The sequence below is a fragment of the Orcinus orca genome, chromosome 2, assembly GCF_937001465.1.
Source record: "Orcinus orca chromosome 2, mOrcOrc1.1, whole genome shotgun sequence".
NCBI classification, from domain to species: domain Eukaryota; kingdom Metazoa; phylum Chordata; class Mammalia; order Artiodactyla; family Delphinidae; genus Orcinus; species Orcinus orca.
The window spans coordinates 300,369-313,231 of record NC_064560.1 but is presented as its reverse complement, the minus strand read 5'-3'; the positions used below and the strand labels follow the sequence as shown (position 1 = coordinate 313,231).

Here is a 12,863-nt window from a genome sequence, read left to right as displayed (position 1 = left end):
TGGGGCTTGCGAAAGCGGTTGTTCATGTTCCCCCCAATTTTTCCTTTCTTCCAACCCCTCCTTACGACCCCGAGTGGGAGCTCTGAGAGGCTGTAGTCTTCCGTTTTGACTGAAGAACACCGCGCGGCCCCGCGCCTGCCCTCCGCTTTCCGGAGCGGGCTTCATCCAGATTAAAACCAACTCAGGCAAGGCTCCTTGAGGAGTCACTTTGCTTCGCCCCCGCGGGTTAACTGTTGCCGGCTGAGATTCTTTGGGAGCTGGGTGGCCGGGGCTAAGAGGAGGGTGGGTACCTGCCCCAGGAGCGTTCGGGGGCGGGTGACGGGCGTTGCGGCGGAGCGGTGTAACCAGCCAGGGGGGAGGCGGGGGTTCCCGCGTTCAGGTGCGGCGGCGCCGCTCCTCCCCTGGGCTCCACAGCCCCGCGCCGCGGCCAGGTTCGGGGCTCGGGACGCTCAGGAGGGTGAGCGCTCTCGGCGAGTAATATACTGCATTTTGATTTTCTAGAACCCGAGCCCTGCGGAGCTCCCGGCGGCCCGGCCCCAAGGCGCTGCGGCCGCGCCGCGCGGCCCTGTCTGCGCGCGCCATGAACACCATCGTCTTCAACAAGCTCAGCGGCGCCGTGCTTTTTGAGGACCGCGGGGCTCCGGAGCGGGAGCGGGGCGGCAGGCCCTACGGCGGCGTCCTGGACAGTACGCACGCTCGCCCCGAGGTGGGCATTACGGACGGCGCGCCCCTCAAGGACAACCTGGGCCTGAGACACCGGAGGACCGGGTATGCGCACCCTCCCGGGGCCCCCGCCCGCTCTGCGAGAGGTGGGGGCGGTGAGAGGCTTGGGCGTGCTGGTGACAACCGGGGCCTGTGCCTTAGGGCCCCCGACTTTTCCGGGAGGACAGGTCTCCGCCTCCTGGGTTCGCGCATTCACATTTTAAGGGAGTAGTTGCTCAAAGTGTGGGGGGTCGATTCGTCAGAAGGGCTCCAAAGAGGCTCGTTGGAAACTGAGGACACCTGAAACCGCCTCTTAGTCCTCAGATGCCTGGACCTGGGGGCGGGGGTTACGTGCCTCTCTCCCGACCGCGGGTGCTGACGCGCGGCCGCTGGGGAGGCAGAAAGGGCTGAGCGGGATGCACGGGCGCATAGCAGGGCCAAGCAGTCGGGGCTCCCCCCCCCGCCCCCTCAGGTCAGGCCAGCCCCGTGGGCTTCCCCCCTTGTGTCACGACAGGGCCTTGCATCGGCCAAGGTGTTGGGAAGGTCGGCCCTCCGCAGGATGCCCCGGACGCGCGCGCGTCTCGGCGGGGTCCGCCGCGAGCCCGGAGCGGGGGGGGCCGCGGGCCTGCCGGGCCGGGTTTCGGTTTAGCGACCTGAGGGGCTGCGGGGGTGGGGTGGGCGGGGGCGAGAGCTCGCGGGCCACCAGCGGCTCCGGCTGCGGAGGAGGGCCGCCTGTAGCCCCGCCACGTCCCGCGGCTCCGGGAGCGCCCCGCGGGGGGAGGGGCGGCCGTCCTGGCCGGTCCACCTGGAAGATTGCATCAGCTGCTTGTTGTTGCTGGTTAGGGAAATAAAGATTAGGTTTCGTCAAAATGTTACTACCAGTCCTCACGGATGGAATTGCATTTCAAAGTGTTTAAAGAGGCAGAAGTCCCGGAGGCTGCGGCGCAGGCGCGCGAGCCTCGCGGAGTGGCTGGGCGCGCGGGCGGCGGCGCGGCGACACCTCGCGGAGCCGCTGGGGAGCGCAGCGCCGAGGCCCGGCTCCCGGCTGCTTCCCGCCCTTCCTCGGAATATACTTTTCCCGGGGTTTTTTTACGTTACCCCGTGGGACAGACCTTCCATACTTTTAAGCTCGCCCTTTTGTCTTGAAAAGCTCCCTACAGTGTTTTGGGTTTTTTCTTTCCGCTTTTTCGTGTGTGTTTTTGTTTTCGGTTCTGCATTTTTCCTCCACAAACCCCTTCTTGGAAAGCTTCCCCTTTACACGAGGATCAAAGGGTACAGGGGAGAGCTTGAAGAGAACCAGGGCAGCGGGGCGGCCATCACCCCTTGCTTTGTTCCCAACGTCCAGTGGGCGACGGGAAGCCCCGAGCGGCGGGCATGAGTCCCTGAAAGAACATTCGAGAGCCGGCCGCAGCCACTACTCATCCCCTGAGGCCAGGGCCCCTGGAGGGCGCGGCGCAGGCGGGCGAGGGACGGTGCCGGCCCTGCTGCGCAGGTCTGTGGCTTGAATAACAAAAGAGCTTCCCTCAGATCACCTAAACCTCTAACTTCTGGCTTCAGGATTTCCCCCTTTTCCATATAAACCTGGCGGCCTTCGCCGCCCCACGCCCGTCCTGTGCCACCCGGGCCGGCCCCGCGCGCCCTGACCCTGTGCGCCTCCCACCCCTGCCTGGCCTCCGCGTCCGGGCGCGCGGGGCCGGGGTCGACCGGGCTGAAGCGCGTGCGGACCCGGGGGCCCGGCGGGCGCGCTCGGCCGGCGCGGCTCACCGGGAACCCCTCCTCTCCCGGTGTCCCAGGGCCCGGCAGAATGGCGGGAAGGTGAGGCACAAGCGGCAGGCCCTGCAGGACATGGCGCGGCCCCTCAAGCAGTGGCTGTACAAGCACCGCGACAATCCGTACCCCACCAAGACGGAGAAGATTCTCCTGGCGCTCGGCTCGCAGATGACGCTAGTGCAGGTAATCGGGGCCCACGAGCCCCGACCCTCCCTCGGCGAGGCTGAGCGGCGGCCCTGCGCCTCCCGCCGCTGGGCACGGGTGGGCCGAGACCGGCCGTCCGGACGCTGCCGCCGCTCTGCCTGAGGCTGGTGCGGGGCGGGCCCAGGGCCGGAGCGGTGGTCTGGGGAGTTGCTGCGTCTCCGACCGTCTTCCGGAGGCTTGGCGCAGCAGGGGTCGTGTGGCGCTTGCTAAGGAGGGCAGGGCAAAGGCGAGCGCGGAGCTCATGCACGCGGCGGTGGCTCCAGCGGGCACTACCCCGCAGTGATTTGCGTCGGGGTCGCCCGAGGGCTCGTTAAAACACACGCTGCCGCCGCCCCCCACCCAGCCCGGAGTTCGCAGGAGGTCCTGGCCGGGGACGGTGCTTTGTATTTCTAACACGTTCTTGGGGTGATGCGTAAGCTGCTGGCCGCACCACACTTTGAAAACCAGGCAGAAGGGCACCCCACATTGGGGCCCCATGTTAAAGGTCAAGTTACAGGGTACCTTTCAAGTTGACCGCTCCTGACAGAGCTAGTAGGTGGGCTGGAAGGGCCAGAAGCGGGTTTGGGAGGTTTTTCCTTTTTAAGAGGCACCCTGGGCCTTAGCTAGACTCCACGCGGCTTTGCTGGCGGTATCTTTGTCCTTGGGTTAAGGGGCAGATCTCAGATGGCGGGTACCTGGTCAAGTGCATAGGGGCGGCCTAAGCTTGCTCCATTTCTAGCGAGCAGTACTGCTGTGCACAGGTTTCCCTCCGTGGCGGCACCTGATGCTCGCAAAACCCGGTGAGGTAGAGCACGTGTTGTCAGCCTTTCGCAGGTGATGTAACCAAGGCAGGAGAAGGCTGTGTTGAGGGGTAGAGGTGGGCCTGGAAACGCCGCGGGTCCATACCACGTGCTCTGGCCGGCACACCAGTTTCCTTTCATAAATGCAGTGACGTGAACTTTCATGCGTGCAGGCAGAGCAGATTCACTCAGAAAGAGGAGAGGAGGTGCTACCTGAGCTGAGAAGTCGCGTCCGTTGCAGTAGCACTGCATCACTGCATTTGTGAAACTTTGGTCGTTCTATGACGGGTATAGTAAGTGAGAACCCCAAAGTAACAGGGAACGTTTAATTACTAGATAACATAAAAATTGCTTTCCAGAGTATTTAAGATTATCATTTTAGGAATTACTAGAAAGTTGGACGAAGCATGAAAATTGACTTGTACTCAGACTTATTAAAACTGTAATAAGCATTTTTCTGCTTGTTTTCAGAATACAGTTATAGAGAAAAACAAACATCTCTTCTGCTTTATATTACGAGGCAATAGTATTAATGGTGATTTGCTGCGGCGCTGGAGGGGAAAATTAATTTAGTGTTCTTGGCTTAATATCTGTTTAACACAAAACTATTGAACTTTCAGTGATTTTCACAAGTAGTTTTTAAGTAAGTAATTTCAGCCAGAAAAACTTAAGAAAATAAATGCATACATTCAAATTTGACTTTAAACTGGTATGCTATTTATTTTCAAAATACACAAATTTATAGAGCTATTTAAATAGTTCACTTTGATGTCAACAGTAAAATAGTAACTTATTGATTACATAATTCCATGTTTAATACTTGCCATTCTTTCAGACAGAAAGCAACAAATGTTTATGGCATATTTAGGACATTTTTAGCTACAAAAAGTATTATTTGGCATTAGCAGAGACATTTAAATTTTCACCTGTGGTAGTTTTTCTGAGTTGCAATACAAGTAGCTGTCATTCTAATACAGAATCAAATTATTCTCTACCTGTAATGATAGTTCAAATACAAATAATTCTTTTTGCGTTAAGATCTTGGTAAAACTATTGCATTTTTCTAATTTACATGTCATTTTTGTTCATGTAATGAAAATCTTTCCCATTATATTTTCTCTCACACTAGTCTTCAAATAAAAATGCATGCAAATATGTAATTTTTAAATGGGGCAAAGAAAGGTAATTATTTATAATTATAATTGATACCTATTTAATGATTTCCAAGTTTTATAATAAATGAAGTTGGTTTCTGGAACTTTAAAGTGATAAATGGAAAAAATCAAACGTATAGAATAACCAAGGGACCCTTATATACCATTCAGGTTGGGTCCACCTCTTCTCCATTAGGCACAACGGAATGTCTGTGTAAGAAAATATATATATATTTATGAATATAAGGGGTTTGTATAAGTCAGACATTTACTAAACATCCAAAGCAAATTCTGACGCTGTGGAAACCAAATAAATTATGTCAATACATTTCACTTCTGGGGGAAAAATATCGAGCTGTGATCTGAATAAAGCTTTTGAGCCCTGCAAATTAGACCCCTGTTTCATGAATCAGGTTGTCCCAGTGAATAAATTTCTCCTGTGGAGTCAGCCTTCTTGAGAAGAGTGATCATGTCTTATTCATCTTCATCCTCCCGTTTCACCCCAGCCCAGTACTTTCCATATAGTAAACTCTTCATACATGTTTGCAGACTGAATAGGTTCTCACTGGGGAATACTACTGTAATCACCATGTGACTTCCCCAAACATATTGTGGAAAACTGGAGAATGTCTTGAAATCAGACTAAGATATTCTAGTTTTAAAATCCATCTCACTGTAGGGAGCACACAGAGGGCAGCTCGTTAACTTTAATGGTACATGTTCTACAGAACAAGCATATAACTCACCTTATTATTTTTAGTATATCTGGAAATATGTCATATTTTGTCGATAGACAAATATGGAGGGTTTCCCATATTTCTAGCTCCAATCTCTATTTCTTGTTTATTATAATATCTCTTGTCTCTGCTTCTCATAATTTATATTGATAAGTTGTCAGCATAATTATTTTATTCCTTAACTACAAGAGTGTCTTTTATTTTTGAACATTTCTTTTACCCTTCATATTTCCCTTTTGGTTGTGTGTCAAGCTATCAAACCTTTCATAAGCAGTACTTTTGCCTTATTTTGCTACTCTGAAGGGTGTAAAACTTGGTCAGCAATCTCCATAAAGCCTGGAAACAATGCTGAAGCTTTAATGAGGGAATTTTTTAGGACCACAGAAGTAACTTTTTCTGATAAACAGAAGCTCTAAGGACATTAATCAACACTACATTTTGTTCATTCCTGAAAGATGAGGCAGAGAGAGGTATTTCTGCAGCTTTCTTTTTTTTCTACTCACTAGACTTAGCAACTTGTCTTAATTTATTATAACTGTTTGCATTATTAATCTGCCATCTTCCTACTAAGATATAAGCATTTTTATAAAATTAACAGGAAGATGATATGTGTGTGTGTGTGTTTTCACTTTAACCAACCGAAATACTCCATTTTGCTTGGTTTCTATGACTGACCGTTGTTCAAACATTATAAAAATATACTCTCTACTCTCAAAATATAACCAGAATAACAGTGTGGAATAACAGATATGCGACTGGGGCTTTGTATTACTGTAGGATATGGAGCTTACTCAGGGAATAATTGCCCCTGAAGAAGTTTTTTAAAAGAAGGGCAGATGGGGGCTGTACCTGGTTTCAATATTTCCCATTGTTTATGTGTATATATTTAAAATACATTTATGTTTTTTTCTGGATTATAATAGTGGAATGATTATTTTTATGATCACATACAGAGTGCAATGCAAGTGGAGTTTGAGACTACATTTTAGTGATTGGATGTTAATGCTCCCTTTTCTTACAGTAGAAGTTTCCAGTTCCTGTGATACAGCTATGTACCATTTGGTTAAATCTGGTGTGTTGCAAGATTTTGCCCCTGTGTTGACATAGCTTTTGCTTGGTATGGAGTGCTTTTGCTGAGATGTGTGTGTACTTATCAGCTGCAAGAATTATGGCTACTGTTAAATATTCAACAAAATCTCAGATTGGTCCTTCTACGTTATTCCCAGTGTCAGACTACATGGTGTAGAAGTGAGGTGTTCGATATTTCAGTTGAATGACTGAATCTGCGTTGTTAATTCTGTGTGTTCAAAGGTGGACAGATGCCAGAGTATCCCCTTGGGTTTACTATAATGATTGCTCTGCCAGTGTGATGAATGTAAACACGGCTGCGTAGGATGAAAGCTACTGAGCTTTCTCTTCCAGCTTCTAGATACTTTGTTCTCTAAGCTTTCGCTATAAAATGCAGTGTTTTTAAAGCTCTGAGTTTGACGTTAAAATGCTGTTGCAGAACCTGTCCTTGGTAAGGAGGCCTGTTTCATGTAAAATAGAATTTCAAAAGAATTTGAATGATAACCTGAAGGAATCCATAGTAAGTTAAAGGTAGAGAATTTGAGCTGGTGCTTTTTTACCTTCAGTGAAATGGATGGCATTTGCATCACTTCATCAGGAAAAAACTTGTGAGCTGATACTCGTGCAGATTTGTTCACCAACTATTGTCTGCTGTTTGCATGACTTAACACAAGAAGATATTCAACACCCCTGACTATATCCAGCCCTTAGGTTGTACTGTAAGTTGCTGATAATAAAACACTGGCAGAGTAAATGTATTAGTAGGTTGGGTGCCGGTCAAACTTACGAAATCAGTTTAGAAATAGCCTGTTAGACACCATCAAACCTTTATGGAAAATCTTCTGATGTATAATTAATAAACTCTGTTAAGAACTATGAGTATACAAAACGTAAAAAATGATACGCCTCCTATATATGAAAAGCTAGTTAATGCCGCCATGACATTTAAAGGTCCCTATTTTTGTATGTTAGAATTATAAGTATATTGATTGTTTTTAAAATTTGAAGTCCATCGCATTTTAATAAAAATATGAAGAGTTTCATAAGAATTGGATTTTACACTATGTGGTACTGTGTGTTGCTTGTATTAAGAGTTAAGGTCGGGGACTTCCCTGGCGATCCAGTGGTTAAGACTTCGCCTTCCAATGCAGGGGGTGCGGGTTCGATACCTGGTGGCGGAGCTAAGATCCCACAGGCCTCGCGGCCACAAAACCGAAACATAAAACAGAAGCAATATTGTAACAAATTCAATAAAGACTTTAAAAAAAAGTGTTAAGGTCAGTTAAGATTTAAGATTAGCCTCTGAATTACATGATGTTTAGTAAAGAAAGTAACAAAAAAAGTTTGGGAGTTGGATTCTAATAAATATAAGTGACATAGGCATGGGGGAAGTTGCAGGCTGTCCTCTGTGTGCAAAAGGAACAGAGAAGGACATAAAACACCTCTCTGATTGCTGAAGGGAGTAGTGGTCAGGAGAAGATAGGTTGGTACCAACCATAAAGGAGATGAATGAACACTTTTTAGGGGAGCATGGATGACATTCACAGATCTTAATTTTCAGAGTTGGCAAGGATGTCAGGAACCATGAAGTTCTGAAAAGATGAATGAGTTATGTAAACTCACACAGCCTGTTTTTGGCTAAGTCAGAACAGGAAACCAGGTCTCCTTCCATTATACCACAGTTAGAGGATGACAGGACATGCATGAAGATGTGAAGACGTTAAGTAAGTAATTAAATCATAACGGTGCACCAACACTTGAATTTGATGATGGTTGTTAAGATCCATTCAAGTGGATAGAATGGAAGATAGGGAAGTTCGAAAAAATTCTGTTCTAAAATTCCCAGTAGGTACTCATGAGGACATGGGCGAACATTTTGGCCATGCCTTGGAGAATAGAGGGAGGTTTGAGAGGAAATGGGCCAGGCATTTCATGCTTCCATAGTGCAGGTTCACCCATGTATCATAGTTAATCACGTGTAGCTCTTCACTTTTAGTCCTTCTGTGTGTGCAGGGCACAAAGTTTATTCATTCCTAGCACTTAATATCATGGCTAAAGCACAGGAGCTACTCAGTATGTGTTTGCTGAATGAACAGTCCCAGAAGTTGTCTGTAGAGGTTGGAGGAGACAGAGAATTCAAAGTCAGACTAAACCCTAGTAATAATAGCACAGCTTGGCAGGAAGAGGGGTTGGTGGAGCCGAAGGCTTCTGAAGTGCCGTGGTGAGATATTACACCACTGCACATAAATTTGAGGACAGTTATCATTGCTTAAGACACAAAGGGAGGTAACACTGAATATATATTATATATGATATGGTTTGTGCATATATAAACTGGGGAAGACTACCATGTTTTACCCATGGGGAAAAAAAGAAAAAAATTATAGTTTTGGTTTTTTTTTAATGTAGGATTCACCACAGGTTCATTCAGTAATTAAGGCTTGAGTAATGTGCAAAAGTTGTGTATTTATAGTATAAATTTAAAAAAGAAAAAAAAATTCCAGTGCAAGCATCACCACACAAACCATTAATGTGCTGTGGAGTCATGTTACGGAAAAAATTGGTAGAAAAACGTAATCCTCTTTCCACTTTTCATCCTTTTCAAGGCAAGTATTGGCCTTTCATGTTTTTAATATATATATTCTGATGGTAGCTTGATGTTTAAAAAGAAATGTCAAGTGACATTTTAGCCTCTAGAAATCCAGTAGCACCTTAAACAAAAACAATGGAACTAACCTTGTTTTGCAGTGTTCATTTCTTTGCCATCACCTGTTTGGAAGCACTAGATTTTTAGCTTAAAGCTGGGTATTATTTGGCTTTTTTCTCTCTCTCTGCTTGTCTGATTGCTCTGTCTCTGACTGTTTTGCCAGCTCCTACCTCCTTAATTGCTGGAGGTTTCCAGGGTTTGGTCCTTGGCCCTCTTTGCGTTCTTTGCTCTCACAGCTTCAGCTCTCACCTTTGTGCATTTGACCCAAATCTGATCTTCCGTTTGCCCTTAGGTCTCCGATGCCATTTTTATTTTCTTGCTGCACATTTCACCTGTGCGCTTTTCTAGTATCTCAAACTAACATGCCCAAACCAAAGGCATCATTTCACCCTCAAACAATTCTTCTTTCTCAAATCGGCACCATCTTCTCTTCTTACACAAGTTTGATAACTCAAGGGCATCTCTTTCTCCCTTCTTAGTTACCTACCACAGTGTCTCGGGAATTTGACTTATATTTGTTCCCATGTCTTCTTTGTTGGAAACACACTTCCCTACCCATTATCCCTGACCTAGTCCTTCAAAATCTAGCTTAAATTCTTCATGAAGTCATGAGTCACATCAAAGTAACCCCTCCTTCGTTGCACCTGTAACATTATATTTTAATGTGTCTTAAGCCATTTATCACATTCTTTCCTATATTAGTTATTTGTTTTTTTATTGAAGTAAGTTGGTTTACAATGTGTTAATTACTGCTGTACAGCAAAGTGATTCAGTTATACATATATATATACAAACACACACACACACACACGCACACACATAGATATTCTTTTTTGTTATATTCTTTTCCATTACGGTTCATCACAGGATATTGCATATACTTCTCTGTGCTCTACAGTAGGACCTTGTTGTTTATCCATCCTGTATATAAAAACTCACATCAGCTCATCCCAAACTCCCAGTCCATCCCTCCCCCAAACCCCTGCCCCTTCGCAACCACCAGTCTGTTCCCCATGTCTGTGATTCTGTTTCATAGTTAGATTCACTTGTGTCATATTTTGGATTCCACATATAAATGATATCATACGGTATTTGTCTTTCTTTTTCTGATGTACTTCAGTTAGTATGATAATCTCTAGGTCCATCATGTTGATGCAAATGGCATTATTTCATTCTTTTTTATGGCTGAGTAATATTCCATTGTATATATGTACCACATCTTCTTTATCTATTCATCTGTTGATGGATATTTAGGTTACTTTCATGTCTTGGCTGTTGTGAGTAGATACTAGAGTTATTTGTGTACTCTCCTACCTTTCTTACTAGACTGAAAATTTTATGGCAAAGCCCTTCAATATTTTTTTTGTTCCCAGAATACAGTTAGTGCTCATTCTGTGTAGTAAGTGCTCAGCACATTTGTTGAATGAATGAATGAATGAATGGATATAAATGTCCAATACTGTTATGTCATGAAGATATGTAATGATCAGAGATTATGAGAGAGGCTTAGGTCCTTTCTGGGAAAGTAATTGTAGGATGGGTAATTTTTTTATGGTGTGTTAATTGAGAAATAAAACTTTTTTAGGTGTCAAATTGGTTTGCTAATGCAAGACGTCGGCTTAAGAATACTGTTCGACAGCCAGATTTAAGCTGGGCCTTAAGAATAAAGTTGTACAATAAGTATGTTCAAGGAAACGCTGAGCGGCTGAGTGTAAGCAGTGATGACTCATGTTCTGAAGGTTTGTTAGTATTTTTATCTTGCTTTCTTTGCTCTGCCTTTGTAAGGGGACATTCACTTCCATTGCTGTTTTTAAGGTTGATCCCACAAAACACGATGGTGCCGTAATGGTTCTTTTTATTGCATGAGGTGGCTTTACTTTTACAATACTGTAAATGAGCAGCCAAATTGTGGCTGCTTCCTCTTGTTCATAGATTTATCATGTGTCAGAATAACATTTTTTGTGAAGTTCACTAAAATTAACATACCAAAGGGAGAGATTATATAGATTCCTGCTTTCCTTTGCCTAAAAATTAATCTTAACTATCAAAGATAATTTTATACACTTTAAATATTCTTCCTATATATATTTTAAATCACTAAATGTAACAGTTGGGTGGCTGGGGAGAAGTATGTGTAAGTACTACCTGGTGATATTTTTCCCCCTTAGATGGAGAAAATCCTCCACGAAACCACATGAATGAAGAAGGCTATAATAATCCAGTTCACCATCCTGTGATTAAAAGTGAGAGCTCAGTCATAAAAGCTGGAGTGAGGCCAGAGTCACGGGCCAATGAGGACTACGTATCGCCCCCAAAATACAAGAGCAGCTTGTTGAATCGTTACCTTAACGACTCTTTGAGACACGTCATGGTCACAAATGCTGCCATGATGGGAAAGACAAGGCAGAGAAACCATTCAGGATCTTTTAGTTCCAATGAATTTGAGGAGGAATTGGTATCTCCCTCATCGTCAGAAACCGAAGGCAATTTCGTCTATCGCACAGGTAAGTCTGTGCTTTTCGTGATACCTTGTTTGAAACAGAATTAAAGCTGCAGCAGAGGGCTGGCTTTTGACAGGTGTAAAGGCATAATTTTTATTGCTTGTGCATCAGATTATGTACATATGGCCTATAATTCAGTTTGAAAGCTTTCATTTTGTTCTTAATTAGCAGATACGCTTGTTAGTAGATGATGGTTTACTGGGAAGTTTTCATCCTTAATAAAAATTTTTAATCTTAGTGATAAACATTCTTAGAGGAGATATGTATTGGCTTTATGAATAAAGCATAATGGAGGAATGTCCCAGATTGTAACCAGCCATGCAGATACTCTGTACTCCATCTTTTCTCTTAAGTTCTTTGCTTGCTTATAGTGATGGAAAATGAACACAGAGTAGCATGGGTGCCAAGACGTTTGTGAAGGAAACGTGGCTTAAATTGCTTTGGAAATCTTACTTTTATTCCTGAAACGCACAAGTAGGGCTGTAAGTAGCTTTGAAAGTTTTGCTTTTAGTCCGGAAAGAGTGAATCAATTTCTACGTGTCCACAACCTTCAGATGGAGTGGCAAGTTTGGTAAAATTTTCTGTCTTGACTTCAGTGCTTCGTTACAAAGGATTGTGTGCCCTACATCTGGTGTAGGTAGACTCCGGGTCCTGAAAATGCCAGGCAGTGAGATTTAGAAATGTTACCCCTGGAATTAGTAACTTCAGGGGGCATGCAGCTCAGCCACATTATGTCACAGATAAGAAAGCCCCGACCAAGGAGACGCAGCGAGTTACTCTTCTCCAGATCGGTGGTGGTGTAGCTGAGCCTGCACAAGAGGTTGGAGGAGCCTAACTACTGCCAGACGACTGTTACCGCTACTGTTACACATATTGCCACCAGTCATTTATTGAATAGTTGTGATATGCTAGGTTCTACGCAATACTACACAAGTACTACTGCATTTAGTCCTTATAACATCAAGGAGCTTGATATGTGAACAGTAGAGCTTTATAAAGAAATTTAAAGTTGGTCTGTTGAATATATCCTTAAGGTTATTTAGCCAGATATCTGATTTTTAAGTGTCTACAAATATGTACAAGATCTGTGAGGATTCAGAGGAAATCTCAATACATTTTGGACTTCATCTCATTTTCTGTTTGTATCTCCAACTCCAACAATGAAAACAACTCCAAACACTCAGAAATACATAGCCTTGTAAATAATAAATTGGGTCTCGAAAGAAGTAAAAGATGCAATA

At 44.9% G+C, this 12,863-nt stretch overlaps 1 protein-coding gene across 2 annotated transcripts in view; it reads left to right on the top strand.

Moving 5' to 3' along the window:
• The first annotated feature begins 365 nt into the window (after positions 1-365).
• MKX (mohawk homeobox) overlaps positions 366-12,863 on the top strand; it is an 85,470-nt gene continuing 72,972 nt past the window's right edge. For both annotated transcript variants that reach the window (XM_049705346.1, XM_004278647.3), the window contains exons 1-4: positions 366-768; positions 2,496-2,655; positions 10,707-10,860; positions 11,290-11,625. In XM_049705346.1, coding sequence (XP_049561303.1) covers positions 581-768; positions 2,496-2,655; positions 10,707-10,860; positions 11,290-11,625 — 838 coding nt within the window. In that variant the 5' untranslated portion in view covers positions 366-580. The remainder of the gene's footprint in view (positions 769-2,495; positions 2,656-10,706; positions 10,861-11,289; positions 11,626-12,863) is intronic.